The sequence below is a fragment of the Bombus vancouverensis genome, chromosome 15 (assembly GCF_051014615.1).
Source record: "Bombus vancouverensis nearcticus chromosome 15, iyBomVanc1_principal, whole genome shotgun sequence".
Lineage (NCBI taxonomy): Eukaryota > Metazoa > Arthropoda > Insecta > Hymenoptera > Apidae > Bombus > Bombus vancouverensis.
Genome location: NC_134925.1, coordinates 10332701 through 10352373, shown reverse-complemented (window position 1 = coordinate 10352373; position 19673 = coordinate 10332701). Strand labels below are relative to the sequence as shown.

The window sequence follows — 19673 nt, the reverse complement described above, 5'->3', positions numbered from 1 at the left end:
GTAAAAAAGCGATCGAACAGCTGTCGACGTATGAAGGAACAAAACGAACAAAGGAAGGACAACGTGGAAGACGCGAAAGAAAATTATATTTCTCCTTTACTACTCATTGTTTGTATTATCGTTCGTATCGGTGATTTTACAAGGCACGTTCGAGCGGGCTCGTTCGCACGAAAACCGTATCGAAGCAAGCTTTGTTCGATAGATCCGGATACTTCGTTTCAGAGTCCAGTGCTTCCAAACAAGTTGCAAATCGTTGAAGGTATACGGTTCGAACGGCTCCCTCGAACGGTCCAATGTTTAGCCTATGGTGTTTCCTCTAACGTCAGATCGGATCCACTGCCGGATTCACTCGTTCGGCTTCCGACACTCCAACATTTTTCGCGCTTCCATCTGCAAACGAAACGCAAGAAAGAAACGCTTTTGGTTGGCAATGCTTCTTCCGCCTCCCTTTTCCACAAAACAAAAGTAGCAGCTACCCTTTGATATTCTTAAGAAGGAGAACGTTGACAGGAAGATCGTCTTTGTTGAACAGTAGAACTATCATTCTATAATATCTACATATGTGTTCTACATACATATCAAATATGATTTAAACGATACAACAGTATAATTACGCTCTTTCGTAGATAAAAGTCGGTATTAACTTTGGCAAAAATACCTGTATGTTTTCAGGAATTACAGAAGAAGGAAATAAAATGATTATTTATTATTATTTTTGATCGTGGATAACCATTAGTTGGCGGATCATTGTACAAGAGATACCAGGAATTAAAGAGGAGAATTTTCATAAAGTTTTCATAAATGTTAATAAAAAGCAATTTCCATCGTCGATAATACTTATCGATAACTAAACAAACTTTGGTCGTTTATAATTACATTGCAAATATTTATGCAAATTCGTATTTGTACGAAGATAATTAAGGAAATGCAATCTAAATGGAAATTCGCTTCGTCTATTAGATGTCACGATGGATGCTCTACGTTCAATAGCTTGTATCTTTTTTTTCCACGTTGCATGCATCCTGTTGATGCAAGTAGTATTGATGCAAGTAGTAGTAAGATGCAAGTATTTACGACGATTGACCAAAGATACGTAATCTTTATACCGTAAATTTTGCAATTCGAATTGTAACAGCAACGATCCCTGTCTTCCTCGGTTTTGTTGCGAAAAGCGTACCTGTATCAAATGGTAAACGTTCAGCAGCTGTTCGAGCGAAGGTCTAGCCTGCGAAGGGCACTCGGGTCTAACGGCACTCCATTCGAGTCTCTGGCTTCTTTTTCCCCAACCGGTCGAAAAGTTTAGCTGAGCTTCGGCTCCGGAATTCAGGATCAAGCATAATAGCAATATTATAGAGAAAACGAGAAACTCGAGTCGAACTTTACGATGCCTATGAAAGGAAACAAAACGAATAAAAAGCTTGTTGCGTAACTAAATTGGCGATTGCGATAATTACATGTACAGACACGAATGCATCGATCGTCGTTCGATCAATATAAAAATGTATGTAGGTTCTCTTGGCGGCAGAGATACAGCGAGGTGATAAATTAAAGTCACAAATGAAAAATTAAGTAAATACGGTGATTGATCTAGCCATAGTTAGAGCCTTGTGCGCGCGCGCGTACAAATCAATCTGCATGATCAATCTGCAGAGGTTCCGAAATGCAAATATCTCGAGTGGCAAGTTGCAAACGTTATTTTGCGAATTGATATGTACAACTGATCTGCTGATAATCTGCCATCGCAATTACACCGTACTGACCCGCTCTATTCTTTTATATTTCATAGCGATACAAACATACAGCGACTACAAACTGCGCAGCGGTTCATGAAAGTATTTCGACACTTTTGGAAACGTTTTTGCGTACATATTATACGAAACATTTTGGAATTTCATTATCGCTATAACGAGATACGATTATGATTGTATTGGTGAGATTTAAAAGGAAATTCAGAAAATTTTGTTAATTCACATATTGCGTTTACATTAAAGATAACAAAAAAGCCTATGTTTAGAAAAAAAAACGTCATAATATAACGATAAAGTGTAACGTCCGGTCGAACTTAGAAATCATAATTTCTGTCAATAAATTTTCTTTTAGCGATAAAATACTCTCGTTTGATTTATGCGTCTCGAGCAACGTGTCGCAATGTGGCAAAACCGTTCCACGTCCAAAATGGTTCTACGACTTGCTTCAAAATTTCTACATTTATTTTCTTTCGTTTTTTCGCCGCTTATACTCCGATCAATTGGCTTCAAGTGTATTAAATTTCGTATCATTTAACGATATACTCGTATAACTGGAAAAAGTTGATACTGTGAAAACGAAGCGCGCGACTTGCTACAAAATACGCTTCGTTTGTAAAAATAAGAATTGGTGGAAATATTTTTCGTAGCCACTGTGTGTAACTACTAGTGTAATAAAACGTTTCACGCGCGCACAACAGGCCACTTACATGTCGTCAGTGGGAATCGCGTTTAAAGCGACCAACGCGATTCGAGAAGATCGTGCTGCTCGTTTCTGGTCCTCGAGATCGTGTGTCCGCCGGAAGTGAACACGACTGCGAGAGGATAACCAGGCCGAGGACTTTTTTATAGGTTCCCAGCAACCCCTTCTCGAGATTCTTGGCAATTTACAACGTAAAACGTCCGGCTTGGCGCCGGGGTGAATTCTATGAAAGACATCGTGTCGCAATCCAACGACTCAAGGGTTTCTTTTTTCTCGTTCGGCAAACGTCACTACGAAGCCTGCCGTGATTTCCATTAATTAACCAAGGTCCAGTGAGTGGGGAAATTTCCGATTTAAAAGGAATTCGCAGAGCGATGCGAGATATTCACGATAGCGGCGAATGTATTAGCGCGATGCATTTGCGATTCGATCGTCTATGGTGTCTTACGTGTTTCCTCGTAACAGCGCCGCGTGAAGAATTTGTAACGTTTTTCCGCAATGGAATTTGCCCGATGTAATTGCAAAGTGATTCGAACGACGAGCAAATTGCATTAATTTGATATAAAATATATGTATACATACATATTCGATGCATATTCTATATGCATGAATATTCTATATTCGACGCGTACTCGGTGTATTTAAATTGTATGAAATTAATATATTTTGACGTTACTTATTATGCGAATATTCAGCTTATCGCTTATTACGCAGAAAACTGTGCATTAATAACGCGCGTGAAACAAATCCAATTTATCTTTATTTATTTATCACGGTATCTGTCTATATTTTTAATAACTTTCTTTTTGCTGTAAAGGTATATCGAATGCTGTAACGAAAATTTCCTCTTTACGATTTCCAATAGCGTTAAGTCTGTCGATCAGTGGCTCGATCCTAGCATTCGTATTGTTAATCTTTCTATTTTATCTCTTGTCGTTTAATTCGCTGTATTTTACCGTCGACGATATTTCGTATTGGCCTGGGAACCTCTCAAATATCGCAAACCACGTTTACTTCCAATGTCATCGTCTTTTATTATTGCTACAAAAAAAAGAAGAACACGAAGTTACACGTATCTCCGACGACGGTAGATGGATCTCGCGAGTAAAGGTGAAAGATGTGCTGCGCGTATATCTTGCGATCAACTATCACATGTCGAGTAGGTCGCGCGGCCAACCATTGTGGTCTCGCGTGTCCTGGAATATAATTTACAAGAAGCCTGTATATGCGTATACCTGTGGCTAAAGTGTTCGTCTCGCGACTCTTTCGCCAACATCACTCGGAAAGAGGAACGCCTCTTTGACAATAGAGCTTCGTTCAAATTAGATGAATTACCTGAATTCAAGCGATATAAATTTGACTCGCAACTCGAAATCTCTTGAAATATCCTTTTACATTTCCGCGCGTATCTTCGTTGCTCGAAAGTCGCTCGATTTCAAATAATTTATAGCATTTTACCGGTGTCGATCTGTTACGTTACTCGATTCGAAATATCCTTTCGAGTATTTCTTTCAAGAATTTTACCGATCTCTTTGCAGTCGTCGTCGCTTCTCCTTCGAGACTTTTATTTAAATTCGTTAACATTGCAGATGGAATTACTCAAAATGAAAAGGCGCAAGGTGGAAAAATCCACTGTTGGATTTGGAACAGAGGCAAGTTCGAAATGGAACGGTATAGGCGATAGGTATCGCGTTATTCGCAGCTTCGCGTATTTACCGATATTCATGTCCTAAAGCAACTTCACCTTTCTTTCAACTTAATATTCTTAGTCGTACTTGCTATGCGTGATATTCGTCGATGAACATTTTACAGACATACGTAACTACTTGCAGTTTACTTTTCATTATCTATCTTAAAATCAGGATCCTTCGAAACACCTGCAAAACAGCTCCAATTCAAATATGTAATCGACTAATCTGAACGGAGCTTTAGGTGTCGCCGCTCTCACACCTTGACCAGCTAGATGCATGGTCGTGGAACAGAACCGTCGCGTCGTTTCTCTTTTTATTCTTTTCTCTTCTCTTTAATTGTACATAAGGGCAGTGTTCGAGTATATAGCATAAGTAGCGTATCGCGAACTAGTCCGCTCGTAGCTTAGTCAGTGCGCGATAAATAAGTGTGACGCGGCAAAATCGAGCCGAACTCTGCCGATGAGTGGCGATCGTTTCACGTTTCTTATTCGCCGCTGCCGACGGAGACGTTCTTTGTACTGCGACGGAGTGTATCGTTAAAAAGACGCCCACCTGTATGATACGACAGGTGATTTACTAACACATATCTTATTATTCCGATAACGTATCTCGATACTCGTGCCCGTGCAATCGTAATTATTCGGTGACAGACGTCATCTAAATAAGAAAGAAAACGTTCATTCTTGGATATCGATGCGTACGAACCAACTACTCTTGTACGCATCTGAGATCACGCGCTCTCCCCTAAACCGCATTCGTTTCTTATCGTATAAATTACACGTTAAATCTTTCGACGGCGCTTTGAAGTCGATTCAGTAGGTAAGTTCACCCAAACGGAGTTTGCTAATCCTTTGCGGTCGTACGACTTCTCTCTGCCATCAGAACGCTCTTGGTACTTCGATCGTGCGTATACACTCGGCTACCGAGGCAAAGAACCAGTTTGATCGTATGTCATACCGAATACGACGCTCTTCGAGGTTGCGTGGCATCCGACGAACGATCAAGTGAAACGCAATATTATTAGAAAATTTAGACACGAGTTGTTGTTTCACCAGGTTAAAAAATGTATTAGAATAATAAATCACGTTACGGAAGGCCGTGACATAAATCGAAGGTACAAGAAGAATTTTATAATTCGAAGAAGGAACAGTTTATGGCGATACAAAATAGATCGAGTTTCTCCATGTTTCGTACAATTTTTATACGGGAAAAGAAATTCTGATATTCGGTAGATTTTCGATATTCCCTTTCGTAGTTCTAACGTGGATTCGATAGAATTCCACGGTGTAGATTGGTTAAAAAGAAATTGTAAATGAAATATCGCGCTGAACGCAACTTTGGTCCTCGATGAGTTGATAAGACTTACAAGTTAGTGCAGGTAGACATTTCCATTTCTTAAAATATTTCATAAGCAACGCTCTAAATTGGCAAAAGGAAAGCCGTAGATGTAAAGTAGCAGCAACGAATATCAGTTTGATCTTTTTAGTATCTCCCTTAATTACGTAATCAGTAGATGGCAAATATTTATACAAATTCAGATTTTTATGAACACGGTTAAGAGCGTAGTAGGACGTAGATACAGGAATTCGGTTCGCGCGTTAAACGTTATAACAAGTACTCTACTTTGGATATTTTATATGTTTCCTACGCGCTTTTCTATCTTCAAATTTTCTAGAAACAGATACAAATCCGCGATCTAATTATTAGAGTTCAACGAAAATGAATTCCGGCAACCAAATCTAAGCTCGATACGACCGCAAAGGGTTAAAAGTCCACCTGAATCGCCATCGATATACATTTGCGTACTTTTATTACTGATGCTGTTGTTCTTATTACGACTATCGTTATCGTTACTATTATTATTATACATATGCATATCGCCGTTGATGTATCGTACAAAAAGCTTACAAATTATTATCACATATATACGTGTACGTACGTGCGCGAACGCCTACATAGGTACACGGATATACATACATACATAATATATATATATATATATCTATATACATATACTTGGAAATATTCGCAGGCACACGCGCGCGTGCAGAGTCGTCTTCGCGAATGGAATAAAATGGATGTCGAGATAAACGATTATCGCCAATCGGCGGAAAAGAAAAGGCAAACAGTCGCGTTGGAACTGTTCGTCGCTGGTAAACGTTGCGACCATACATTCGTGTATTCGTGCACAATTCGGTGGATCGATTTTAGATTCAGATTTCGGGCACACGATATGGCACTCGGATCCCTTCTCACCGATTCGCACGCGTGACATATTCCATTTCCAATCGCATTGGCCTAGACGCGCGCGCATGCACACTCATGCACACACGCATCTGTGTACAGCATAGATTCGGTGTTTAGGTTTATATCTATTCGTGTATTCGCATATGTAAAGTTTCGCACACCTGCTACACAGTTTCTAAACGCACTCGCGCACATAATCGTTTAATAAAATAGTCTATAAGTTAAATATAGAGGAGCGGTAACGCTCTCCCGCTGCCATTTGTTCCATCTTTATTTTTCCCTATCGTGTCTCGGGTTTCGCCTATCGCTACGCTGCCATCATTCATTCGTCTCGTTTCCTCTCTGCATTCTATATACTCGTTGCCCACGATGTCCTCGCAGGCATGTACATGCATACATACATATTTATTCGTTTCTATAATGTACGTATAAAAAAATAAGTCCAGTCCTCGTAACTCGAATGATTGCCAAAAGAATTCACCGTGTTCTTTGCATCTTCGTTCGAAGTCAGATTCTCGCGATCTCTTCACGCTATAAATCATCGTTCCCTTTGTTACTGGTGGAATGCACGCGCGAAATTAACGCATATTAACGAGCGAATATGCGCGTGTCCATTGTCGTGTGATGCTAGACAGCCGAGTTACAGTCGTCATAGCAAGTCATTCTCGGCTGATGCGTCGATTTCTTTTTTTTTTTTTTTTCTTTAATTCACTGTTACCTGTCTTTTTTTATTTCTTCGTTTTATATTCTCTTGTCAATAGGAAATAGAATACTATCTTTGCTTTTTCATGGTCTCTTAGTCTTCCGCCGCTATGTCGTCTATTCTTAAAGATCGCGTGTTACATCGTCACTCGGAGAGCATCACGAGCTATCCGTTGTTTCCTTTGAAAATTCAATTCTAACCGAACGTTATTCTCCATTGGTTGCGAGAGCAGTCTGCTCGGGTAAAAGGAAAGACGTAAAAATAGATAAAATGAACAGAAAATAATAGAGAAAGGAAAATACTACGCTTCGATTACGCTCTGCCGAAACGATATGTGGCTACCGATGCCGTGATTCGGCACTGTGTCCTCGATACAAAAGTACAACAGGTATCCTCGAGTTCGAGTTAAGTACACGAGGCGACGAAGCGAAGAGGAATCGTTGCTTCGTCGAGGAGATCGGAAGTTATCGAGTTAATTGTCGCGAACTCTTCGAGTCGAAAGTCGAAAGGTCGCGCGAGACTCAACACCAACTCTCGCTTTCGCGTTCTCCGACTCCGTCGCTCTCTTCGTCGCTGGGTTCTTCTCCGTACATGTCGGCTAATTTGCGGAACCTCGGGCCAAAGTTCGACAAGTAGTTGAACTTGAGATCCCCGTCGTCGGTACCTGCAGAAGAAAAAGGAAATATCGTAGAAACTAGTCGATGATTCTATCTCGTCTCTCCAACAGAATCGAGCGTACTTTTTAGTTTTTTTCTAATCAGAGCGGTTCCGATTTCTGAGATCGAAATTGCTTCGCGTTACAGTACACAGTGGCTTACGAAAATATCCGAACAGTTGCCAGTAGAAAACTTCGACGTACGTATATATTATATCCTTTGTATAATAGATTAAAGAAAATTGATTACGCGGTATAATAAGTGGTAGCGATAGTACGAGGTCGTAAAATCAGCCACTGATTAAAGTTAACAACTTTCGATGACCGCAGCGAGTAATTTAAAACGTGTTGGGAATCGTAAGGATCTAGAACTTCGTTCAAGGTTGTACGATGTCAACGCAGCAGCTCCGCGATAAATCGAAAACAATTTGTCTGCTTGTGAAGAAAGATTTATGCAAATCCGTATTTTTCAGCCTGTCATTAAGAAGATGGAACCTAGGTACGCATAGAAAATTGCTTCGCGCATTGTACTTTGGCTACCGTGCATCTCTGCGTCTTCAGATTTCTCATAAATAGATAGAAGCGCATAAAACCACGGTCCCCACTTTGTAACTCTTATTCTAATTTATATGCTGATAGCTCTGATTTCATGACTCATCGTTGAACTGCTGATGATGACAGATCGGTGATCCTATTTAACGTTTTACTTCCTCGCTATATATTTTCATTCGCTACACGGCTGCGGCCCCAGTTACCATTATTGGCTAACAGTCCATGGTGAATTGGAGAGTGTCTGGTAGAAAACACTGCAACTGCCAAGAAACAAGTTTTGCGGGAGAAAAAGGAACTCGTGCATCGATGTAGTCCAAATTTATGAAAAAGGAAAATGTATCTATGGAAACCTGCGTGTAGAACCTCTGTACGTGCCACCTCTTGCAGTTAGTTGCAAGGAAAGCTCGATGCTCCTTTCATTTACACTTAGACAGATGGCATAGACAAACGCCAAGAAACGATTAACTAATCTTCAATAGCATTTACATTTTTCTCTATACATCGTGATACTATCTTCCAGCATTATCAATAGCTATAGAGGAAGAAAAATTGCACTTGATTTCTACGTTACATTATTCTCATTGACACGTAGCATATTTTGCAATAAAAAAATTTTCAATTGTTGCACTCACATTGTTTTCTACAATTTTACCTACTATTTTGGCCAGTACAATGTTTTGTACCATTTTATGATGTTTTCAGACTGTAAATTCCGCTTTAGTTTTCCTAGATTTTGGTCGCATAATTTTATTTACTTCCGCCGATTCCGTTAATTAAACGAACGATACACATATTCAGTGGTACGTACATGAAGCCAAGGATGATAAAGAACCCTCGGAATTGCCTTCTCCTTCGTACGCATAATGCCTGACATCGTCGAACGGATTCGTGTCAGGATCCTTGTCGCAGCTCTCTTTCTTGCCGTCTAGGAAACCGCAAATATCCGGCACTTCGTCGGGACCTGGCAAGCGAGAAAAGAAAGCGGACGTATATAATTGATCTTCGAGTGTCTTTTTGTTCGTTGCGACATTCCATTCGAACGAGATTTAACCCTCTGACAGAGGCTTAGTGGTCGTTATCACGAGCGCGTCGAATGGTTTATTTCATAGCGATAGAGCGAAAAAGCGGAACCGAACAATTTTTATCCCTACGCGATAATAAAATGTACTTAAAAAAGTAACATCGTTCGTATAGTTTGACAGAATAATAACACAGCTGATAAATTAATTAGCTCAGACAGTAATCAACATGAAATACATGTATGTGTCTAAGACTGAGCATAATGAACAAGTAGTAAAAGTTGAAACACGAGAATACAGTGACTTGTACATCGTTATACACAAGATACAAAAACTTTTCGTAAGCAGAATGTTGAAATAATTCGATAATATAATACGCTAATAAATTCGATAATCTAAATCGAATGAAAATGATTGCTGATGGGATGATAATGCGATATTATCCTTTAGTGGATTAAAGTGTTAAACAACGCTTATCTCTTGATTCGTCTTACAGAGCTGTGTCATATAATACCATAACAAATTGTGTAACTACACTACGACTATAACATGCGTTTGCTGGCTTACTTATTCAATTTATCGTACCTCTGGATTGCAAGCCAACGGGCGCAATTTTCGAATCGATAGGCGGCGCGTCGTAAATCGTTCGAAGAACGTTCAAATCGTAGCCCGTATCGACTTCGCCGCCTCCTTCGTCCTCGTAATTAATAATGTTCTCTCTAATGTCGTCCATATCCTTATAGAGATCGTCGGTCTTTTTCCTGTGCACCACCACCGCGAACAACAGTATCAACAATATCGCGAAACAAACTAAGATCGCGACAATGAAATTGGTGTCGATCCCGAAGGACACGGCTTTTGCCATTCCGTGATCGCAGCCAGGATCCGCGTTTCTAGATAGCGATGGCATACCCAAGTTGTACGTCTGAAACATAGAATAGCAAAGAAGATATATCGCGATTACAAATTATTGGACGAACTGAATTTATAGAATTTATCACGTTCCGCTCAGTAATTTCGGAAAAGTTGCTCGGCCAAACTATTAGCCGTGCTTCCGTGTTTTCTAATTTTCTACGTCTCAGTCTCGCTGTTTCATTTCGACTCGGGAAAAAGATTTTAACGTACAATTTACACGGCAACGTTCGCGTTTATCAATAACAGTTCTGTCACATTCCTTTCGTAATCGAGGAAATCTTTCGACGACAGGCAAAGAAAATAGAATAAGAGAATTCATAAAGTAAAATCTTCGAGGCGTTACATTTCCATTGAAGGTCATGTTGCGTATGCATCCGACGAATCCTCTGTCGGTAGGTACATAATCCCATCCTAGTTGCGAAGCCATCTTCGCGAGATTAGTCAGAGTTCCACCTATCTGCAAGGGGCTGTTCACGTTCAAAAATCCGTTCGGTCCTTGCGGCGCGGTTAAGCTCATACACGCGGAGATTCCACAGTTGTCCACTTTCATTTCTATCGCCTGCAGCGCATAAAATATGGAATTTAACATAGAGTTTGGACCTTACGTTCAAAAGGTAACTGCTTTTATTCGTATCACTTATTAACATACTGTTGACAGGTCACAAATAAACTCGTTTATTCATGCACGACATTGTTAACCGGTCACGAGTAAACTTTGTGTTTTACGCGTGAAATATAGTCAATCTTTGCATAAAATATCTGGTCAACAGTGTGTTAATATATCGCTATTGATGTTCTGTATTCGTATTTATACCCTAAATAACGATGGAAAATATTTATACAAGTACATGCATGTGGTTCGAATGACCATGAAGTATTTCGAACGAAGATTATAGTAAAAACAAGAGCGACACCGTAGCGCACAATATAAAGAGTTATGGGGAAAAGGTAGAACGCAATGATTCTACGATGATAAAGACCAATCGCGCTTACGTTCTTCGTAAAGTAAACGTCTATCCTATGTCTTTCTCCGTCAGTGAGCTTAATGTGCGGTTGATCGAGTTTCACAGTGCCAGACCCGTAGTCCATGTAGAGAACCGCGTATCCCTGTTGAAGTTCCAGGGCCATGAAGTCTTGAATTCTGATCTTTGAACTATACGTCATCGGACCAAAGTAAAATACCAGACCGTTGTCTATGTGAGGCGTTATCTCGAGACCTGAAACGCAAACGGATTCACGTGATGAATGGATATTGACGTTCAGCTGCTGCAGGGATACAGTAGTGGCCAGTTTAAATTCCAATAAATCGAGGATCCGGATTGTAATTCTCGCGGAACGGACGATAAATTTGTTGCGGCAGTACTCTCGATTTCCGCGAGAATGCAGGAGAATAGATCTGGCGGAAATAAGTGAGAAAAATATCAACAGTATTTAGATACTGTCGCTGTATTTACTCTAGCTTTATCGTCAGTAGACTGCAAATATTTGTGTAAATTTACATTAAAACGCAATTAAAAGAGTAGAATCTGGGCAGAGATCTGTTTCGCTGAATAAATATTAGAACAAGTACTGTATTATGGATATTTTGTGGATCTTTTTTCGAAACTTTATATACGTATTATGTATCCTTGCATGTCTAAATTTCCTATAAATTCATAAATAATTATTTCCTCACGAGGAATATCACCCAATTAATGCTGAAATCACAGATTTTTGTAACGTAACTTGAGAGAATGTATTACAGGGTTCGTCATATAGGAGTATAAAGGATAATGCTATTAGCAATTAGTTTAGCAGCCATAACGGATGTCTATCTTTGTGATAAACGATGTGTATCTTTAAACGTCCTTATGAATTCCGCGGGACGTTCTTTCCATACGTATAATTGTATACAATTGTATGCAACTCCATTATAAATTAAACGACCTTTCTTGCGAGTAACGAGAATTTACTACACTTGAATTGTGGACACACTGCTGTATTGAAATTTAAACTAGCATCGCTGTAACGCGTGGCATAGAAGAGTAAGGAAAGAAGAAAGAAATATACCAACCCAAATGAGAATCGTCGCAAGCTTGACCAGGTGGCGGCATTATAGCCCAACCGTCGCCATGAAAACCAATGCCAAGAAGCTCGCATCTCGGCCCCTCGAGACCCGGAGGACACTCGCATCGATCTGCCAACGGTGTGCCTCCATTCAGACAAACGATCGGTTCAGCAACGTGACAAGTACACTGTGGATCTACCACAGCTCGCACTCCAACGAACGTACTGATATTCGTATAAACCGGATACGGGACCGTGCTTGCATTCAGATAATTACGACAAGTATTGTTACAATGCTGTTTTTCGATGAGACACTCGTCGATATTCACCAGCAAGATATCTGTCTTTAGCTCTCGTTCGATCTCTTCCGTGTGTTGCGCCAGGATCGTATTCAGTTTCTCAGGGGCGTAATAAGGACTGCCATGCGCCGAGAACCGTACATCCAACAAACTATTGTTGTTATGATGCGGCGAATGAAGCACCGTGAACACGTCCACGTTCTCCACCGAAGTATTAAGCATATTCGCTATTCTCTCCTGAAATATTTCCTTCTTACTAACGCCAGATTCGCCAGGAGCGACGAACTCCGTGGCTGTCATTCCGAAGAACCGCACGGATCCGGACCTAGCGACCGCTTCCTCGGGCAGCTCTTTCACCGTGACGTTCACGTACGCGTTCACCTGATGTCGCGGAATGCGAATGCTGTATTCGGTGACTATGAACTTGAGGACGAACGTATCGTTCGAGATTCCTGGAAGCAGCGTGATCATACCGTCCTTCGGATTTAAAGTAAATCCTTCGTGGGTCGATGCCCAGGCAAAATGCTTATCTGGCAAGTCCCAATCGTCAGCGTCGTTTACATACACTCGTCCGATATTTGTTTCTGGAGCCTCGCCTTTATAATTGTAGACAAATATAGAGCTGGAACCCTCTGACATAGCATTGTCGTTCTCGTCACCGATGATTACGGTCAACGTCGATGTTCCCGTCATGGGTGGCTTTCCGCTATCCGTGATAGCAATCGCAATGTCGTAACTCTTTCGTTCTTCTCGATCGAACTCGACACGAGCAAACAACTCGGCGTCTCGAATAGCAAATTTGGCTAGAATCTCGTCGTCAGCGGTATTTTTGTCTATTTCGAATTGGAAAGGAGGTCCGTTTTCGTCCGAGTCCCAGTCGCGAGCCTTCAATTCCGTGATCTTATCAGGAGCCCTGTTCTCACCCCATACTACGGGATAGGGCATGTCGAGGAATGGCGCGTTGTCATTTATATCGATTAACGTGATGTTCACCATTACGAGTTCTCGTAGCGCGGTCGGGGAGCCGTCTTCGTCTCGCGCCATAACGATCACCTGAAACCAATCGGATATGATAAGTTTCGCTGTTTCTTCCGAGGAAATCCAGTGGCGATTAATTGGTCGCGACTCGACGAGAATTCCAAAAACCGAACGACTGCTGACCTCTATGCATTCGAGGTGGAAAATGTGCATCGTGTGCAAAATGTATGAAATATCTACGCAAGGTACTCATTCCGACGTTTACTACGTGGACCAAATCTCTGGAGCGATGGAGAACAGCGCTCTCTCCTTGCCATTCGGTTAATCGTCTTTTCAGCTTTGCACCGACCGATCGACGAAGCGCTCGATGGCACTAAAATGAAAGGTACACAGCTGAAAGGAAACTTACCGTCCACATGGAGTATCCCAAGGGGCCATCGCGATCCAGAGGTTTCTTCAAGGTCATGCAACCAGATTTGTCGATACCTATGAGAGGTTGTTGGTCTTCTTTTACGATAAAGTACGCGATATGCTGATCGGCGTTCCTGTCCTTGATGTCGGGATCGTAAGCGACCACAGTGGTGATACAACCTGTAACCAGTGCATAGCGATCAAACTCGCTTATAATAAAAGCTCGAACATAGTCTTATTGAGAGGAACGCGATTGGAAGATGTATCGAGGTCATAAAATTAATCAAGCTTCGGAGAACACGGTCTTGATCTTTGAAGCAGAAATTTCAGATCTCTCGAGATTCGACCAAAACGTATTCTACAGACTATGGAACTCTTATTCTATGAGCACGAAATTCTATTCTATGAAAGTAACGCTGAACGCGTTGCTCACCTTCCACCAGCTTCTCTTCCTCGATAGTAGGATTCTTATTAAAGTCCTCGAAGACCGGCGGATTATCATTTACGTTTTCGATAAAAATCTTCACTTGAGCGGTATCGTTATACACGCCGTCGAAAGCTCTCACAGTCAAATTGTATTCCGTGATCTTCTCGTAATCCAACGGCTTCTTCACGCGGATCTTTCCAGTTGTGTTTTCGATATAAAAGCTGTCGTCGGTATTGCCAAATATAATGCTGTAGGTAACCGGACTGGCAGTGTCCAAATCATTGGCCTTCACTTCGGTGACCGGCGCGTTGATATTGGCATTTTCCAGGATCGAATTCGCGGTATAAACAGCTTGCGTGAAATGGGGAGCGTTGTCGTTCTTATCCGCGATCTCGATGCGAAACACTTGCTGACCTTTGTTGTGCTCCCCCGTCTTGAACAGCGCACTGGGAGAATTGTCCATGGCGATCACCTTCACGTTGTACGTGTCTTCGGTCTCTCTATCGAACGTGGTCAGAGTGGTGATGTTACCGGTATACTTATCGATAGCGAAAAGATCCCGGAAGTTATCCAATTCGTACGTGACCTAGAAAAACACGAGGGTGTGAAACGATGAGAATGCGCCGATGGTTGTATGCGTCTATGATTTTCATTGTTTGTATTGTTAAGCCCGCTGCCGCTGTTGCTCTTCTCTCTGGATCATACGAATCGAACGAAAAATTACATCGTAGCTTGCGTTATGTTTTTAAATGCTCGATGTCGGTGTTTTAAACGTATTTCAAATTTCACCGCACTAAGGCAAAAATATAATAAATTTGAGAAAGAGAATTATTTACTACGAGTATTCTAATGTATATTGATCGAGACAAAGGAAGAGGAAGAAGAGACGTACGTACCTGGTTATGGGCGGAGGTTCCATCGGCGTCGATCGCACGCACTTGCATTACCGGGACGCCTGGTGGCTCGTTCTCGAGCACTCTACCTTTCTTCAGATCTCGAAACACTGGAATGTTGTCGTTGACATCCAACACCTCGATATCGATCACGGTCTCGGCAGCCAGCTGATACTTGTTCTGCACGCGCACGATCAGCGTGTAAACCGTGTTGCTCTCGTAGTCAAGATGCTGAGAGAGCTTGATGTCGGCGGCATCCTTGTTTGACTCCAATCTGCCAATTAGAGAATAGGAGAAATATTGGTACGTGTACGATAATCGCCGAAAGTATTCGCACGCTAAGGAAATTTCACTAAGCACGGCAACGACGGCAAAACATTTTTAATACCTTGATATTTTTTTGACGATTTAACGCTTTGACTGCCACGCCGAAATCACACGTTTCGCTCAGCACGCCACGGGAGTATTTTTATTGTTCGAAGGATACAATGACAAAATAATAATAAATCGACGATGTAAGACAACATTTTCCCCGATGGACCGTTTATCTTACTGGTGATCACGGGTGACAATCGTGGCGCCTTGCTAACAGTTGACAGCGACATATCGTAACGAGGCTTCGTTCGTTTCAACAAACCATTCGCATTCGTTTTTTCGTCGTAAACAAAACGTGCAGGATACATTGTTGATACGGGCAGAAGATGTTAGTAAACAGTGTTTGCTCATTGTATATATAACAGCAAGGTATGTACACACTTCTAACTTCGATTACGCGATTATAAAGCAGCATTTACGATTATTTTCTAGGCTGTGTTTATAATAATATTGGTAGATTAGCCCTCAAACATACGGATGCAAACACAGTGCACCGTTAGATGCAAGATTCGTTCTCGTTTTCTCTTTATCGATGTTCTAATGGAAATGTTTAATCGTTCAACGGGGCACTCTTTAACTCAAAGTATCTTCTATTTATCGGTTGTATTCAAAATGCCCTAACTGTCAATTTTCATAGAATTTTTACAATCGTAAGAAGTTGAAAGAAAGAAACTATGGTACCAGTCGTACATGACCAACGTGGCAGTCAAAGTATTAACGTCCAGCCGATTTCCCTTGCGAAACAGAATCTTGAATGACATCGACACGGGAGAAAGAGAAAAATTGAAGCTTGAGAGCGCATAAAAGTTAACGGAATTACCAGAGCGGTCAAACTGGCCGGTCTGTAATTTCTTATAGAAATTTTATGCACGTCGATATCTATGCATTTTGTGAAATTAGAACGACTTTTTATAGAATATACACTCGACTGGCTAAAGCTTATTTTTCTCCTCGCGTTCGATACCTCTTCACGTGCCTTTCAATTTCCATTTCTTCGATAGAAATTTCACATTAGCCGTCGCTCGAATGTTAATTAACTCGAGCAATTGGCAAGGCGGAATAACGACATTCGCAAATCGTAACTAGTCATAAGAGATTCGCTTTACCTGAACGTATTTCCTTTGTTGGTTTGCTCTGTTCTACCAGGAACCAGCTCGAACAAGAGACCGCTGTTGTCTCCGCTGTTCGAGACGGCCTTTAGCCGGATGATACTCGCGTCGAAGTCGCTGAAATTTTCCTGCAATCGAATCGGCTCGGCAGGTCTTGGTAAGAAAGCCGGAGCCTTCTTGTGAGACTCCACCACTCGAATATCCAGATCGATCGTGTTCGATTTTGGAACGTCGCCCTGATCCTTAGCTGTCGCGGTCATGCTGAACTTGTAATCCGGATTCCTCTGCAAATATTCCACGATCGTTTAAATTCCTCCCATTCGGCTCGGGTTCGCTTCGCTCTTTCTCACTCGTTCGGCGATCGAAATTCACCAGATTCGTTGCTTTATTTGTAGGAAAAAAAGGTTTACCCGATCCATTCGAAAGCCTTTCGTTCAGCAACGCGTTATAGTCGACGCTCGGGCGAATTATTTCGTACTACGCGTTACGCTGGGTTGGCGACCAAGAGATTGCGGATTTTGTCATTAGACGGTAACGAGAAAATCCGCAATCACTCGATTGTCGACCCAATATTTACATGACATCCGTCCATGTCTATGAATTAACGTAGCATATGGATTCTACTACGTTCGATTAGACGCTAGAAAAATCCGATTGTTCCGGAAAGCGTCGAATCGACCGTTTATTTGTATACAAAGGAGAACCGTGTACTCTCGGCCACGCGCGTCACAATCGAAGGGTCAAAATTAATTAATTCGATTAACGTTCGAATGTCTCGGATCAACAGCGTCGCGTGATACTTACATCGATGGTTTTATTGAGAAATATCACACCCGTGTTGCGATCGATTCGAAAGTACACCGCGTCTTCGGGCTTTCTAGACAACAAGCTGTAGTAGACCACTGAGTTGTTGCCATCGTCGATGTCCGTGGCGGATACCCTCATCACTTCTCGTCCCAGGGGCAAATCTTGCGGCACCGACTCGGTATACGCCTGTACGCGAGACCACGATCACCAGAAAAACAAAACAACGTTATATGGAAATACGTTCGCATCGTATCGATCGATTTCTGAAATCTCTATCTATTTCCCACCAGCGTGTCTTGCCCTTCTCTAAACAAATCTACGTGTGCATGCGTCCAGAGATATAAACTAAACGCGACGAAAGAAGCCGCGATACGAGCGGTAAAAGTGGGATTTTCTATCCTATAAGCGTCAAATGCGCGTGTCTGGTACGTTTCGTACTAGACGTATACATCATTTCCGATATGACGAGCGTCGCGCATTCCTCGTCGTTTGGTATATCGTCTGGCGAAAGAGAAGATTAGAGAGAACGCGAAATACGATTTTAAAACGAGCTGAAACTTTCTTCCGCTGCTATTTCTACGATATGATATTTCCTTTCATCGCCGACATCGTTCGCAGTCTTTATCGCTATTGTCGTTCGTCCGTGGATAATTCGCGACGTATTCTCGAAACTTTCGTCCCTCTCGAAAGTAGGAAGTGCGTTATATTTATTATAATTAGACGTATCTCGTTCTTGCACGATACAACTACGGTTGACGCCCGAACGAGTTGCGTAACGACGAGTAGTTCACTTTGAAAAACTGATATATATATATATAAAAATGAAGGGAAATGAAAAATGATTTCTCGGAGGAAGATAAACGTGGACATTCGCAGGACAAGGGAAACGCGTTTCCTCGTTACGACTGATGTAAATACGCCAAACTCGAACATCCGACGCATATAAGAAACTCCGCCTTGAGATCGTTCGAGATCTTCGATCGATCACGCAGGCGTAGTAATCCACTGCGTAACAAAAACAGAACGTAGGCATTCGCATTCCCACAAACAAAAAGAAGACGTAAATAGAAAAAAAAATAGGGAAGAGAGAGAGAGAGAGAGAGAGAGAGAAAGAGAATGGAAAAATAGAAATAAGAAAATAAAAAAACATCGAAATAGATATATACACCGGGAAAATTCGAGACCAACCTTCCATACGTATCCACGAAAGACCTAGGTTTGAAAAAAAAAAAGAAAAAGAAAGAAATCGAAGCAAGAGGTGGTGGTTAGTGTAGCACAATCGTATCGTAAAGCGTAAGAGAAAATACGCTGCTGCATTCGTTGCTCGACGAAGCAAAAACCCGTGTTACGGGAAATTCGATTGGTCCGTAAAACGTGTATGAAATGGAAAAAAGACGAAACGCGTGCCAGAGGGTAGTATTTTCGACGACGTATACGGGCACGCGTGGTTGCCGTTGACACATAGAGCGAGGATGGGCGCGACAAACGCGACGATACGTAAACCGTATCGGACGTAGACTCCGGTTCGTAGATATTAGGACATTTACGATTAAAGAAATATCAGGTAAACCTGGCAAATTGTTATGAAAATCGATAGAATCTTAAAGTCCATGAAATTTTCGTCCATCGGTTACGCGTACTAAAGTCGTTCGTTCAATACGAAACAGCAATATTTTCGATATTTTCATATTACGATCAGCGATATTTCTAAAATTGTAAATAGTAAGAAAAAAAAACTTACTGGATTTCGAAACTGCGCGATCTTCTATTCTCGGCGTTCTCTTCGTTCCTTCTACGATCTATTACGTTTTCTATATTGCTATTCAATTGCGCATAACGTAAAATACTTTAGGCTAATGATTTCGAATTGTTCCAGTAGGTCGGAAGATCGTGTTATTAATTCCTTATTTTCTTTCAACCCTTCCAAATAATTTTCAGAAACCTTTTCAATCGTCCTACGAACACGAACTCTCCTATTTTATTCGTTTTCCTAACGATCGAAGCTAATTACCGCGTTTCTGTTGGAAGATCCAAGCGAGAATGTCCAAGTACTTATCGACTAGGCTGTGTCGTAAATCGGTATATGGACGAATCGAGC

The 19673-nt window shown here is 41.5% G+C and overlaps 2 protein-coding genes across 2 annotated transcripts in view; both read right to left on the bottom strand.

The window, feature by feature from the left end:
- Positions 1-70: 70 nt before the first annotated feature.
- Positions 71-4174, bottom strand: LOC117166412 (uncharacterized). Its single transcript, XM_033350355.2, has 4 exons — positions 4165-4174; positions 2456-2702; positions 1178-1388; positions 71-390 (listed from the first exon to the last, which is right to left on the bottom strand). The coding sequence occupies exons 1-4, from the start codon at positions 4172-4174 to the stop codon at positions 346-348; spliced, it is 513 nt and encodes a 170-aa protein (XP_033206246.2). The 3' UTR covers positions 71-345.
- Positions 3458-19673, bottom strand: part of shg (DE-cadherin) — a 92355-nt gene continuing 76139 nt past the window's right edge. The window contains exons 5-15 of the mRNA XM_033350339.2: positions 17573-17761; positions 16766-17052; positions 15288-15558; positions 14398-14977; positions 13963-14144; positions 12284-13628; positions 11224-11447; positions 10574-10789; positions 9901-10240; positions 9105-9257; positions 3458-7753 (exon numbers count right to left, since the gene is read on the bottom strand). Of these exons, the coding sequence (XP_033206230.1) occupies positions 7611-7753; positions 9105-9257; positions 9901-10240; positions 10574-10789; positions 11224-11447; positions 12284-13628; positions 13963-14144; positions 14398-14977; positions 15288-15558; positions 16766-17052; positions 17573-17761 (3930 nt within the window). The 3' untranslated portion in view covers positions 3458-7610. The remainder of the gene's footprint in view (positions 7754-9104; positions 9258-9900; positions 10241-10573; positions 10790-11223; positions 11448-12283; positions 13629-13962; positions 14145-14397; positions 14978-15287; positions 15559-16765; positions 17053-17572; positions 17762-19673) is intronic.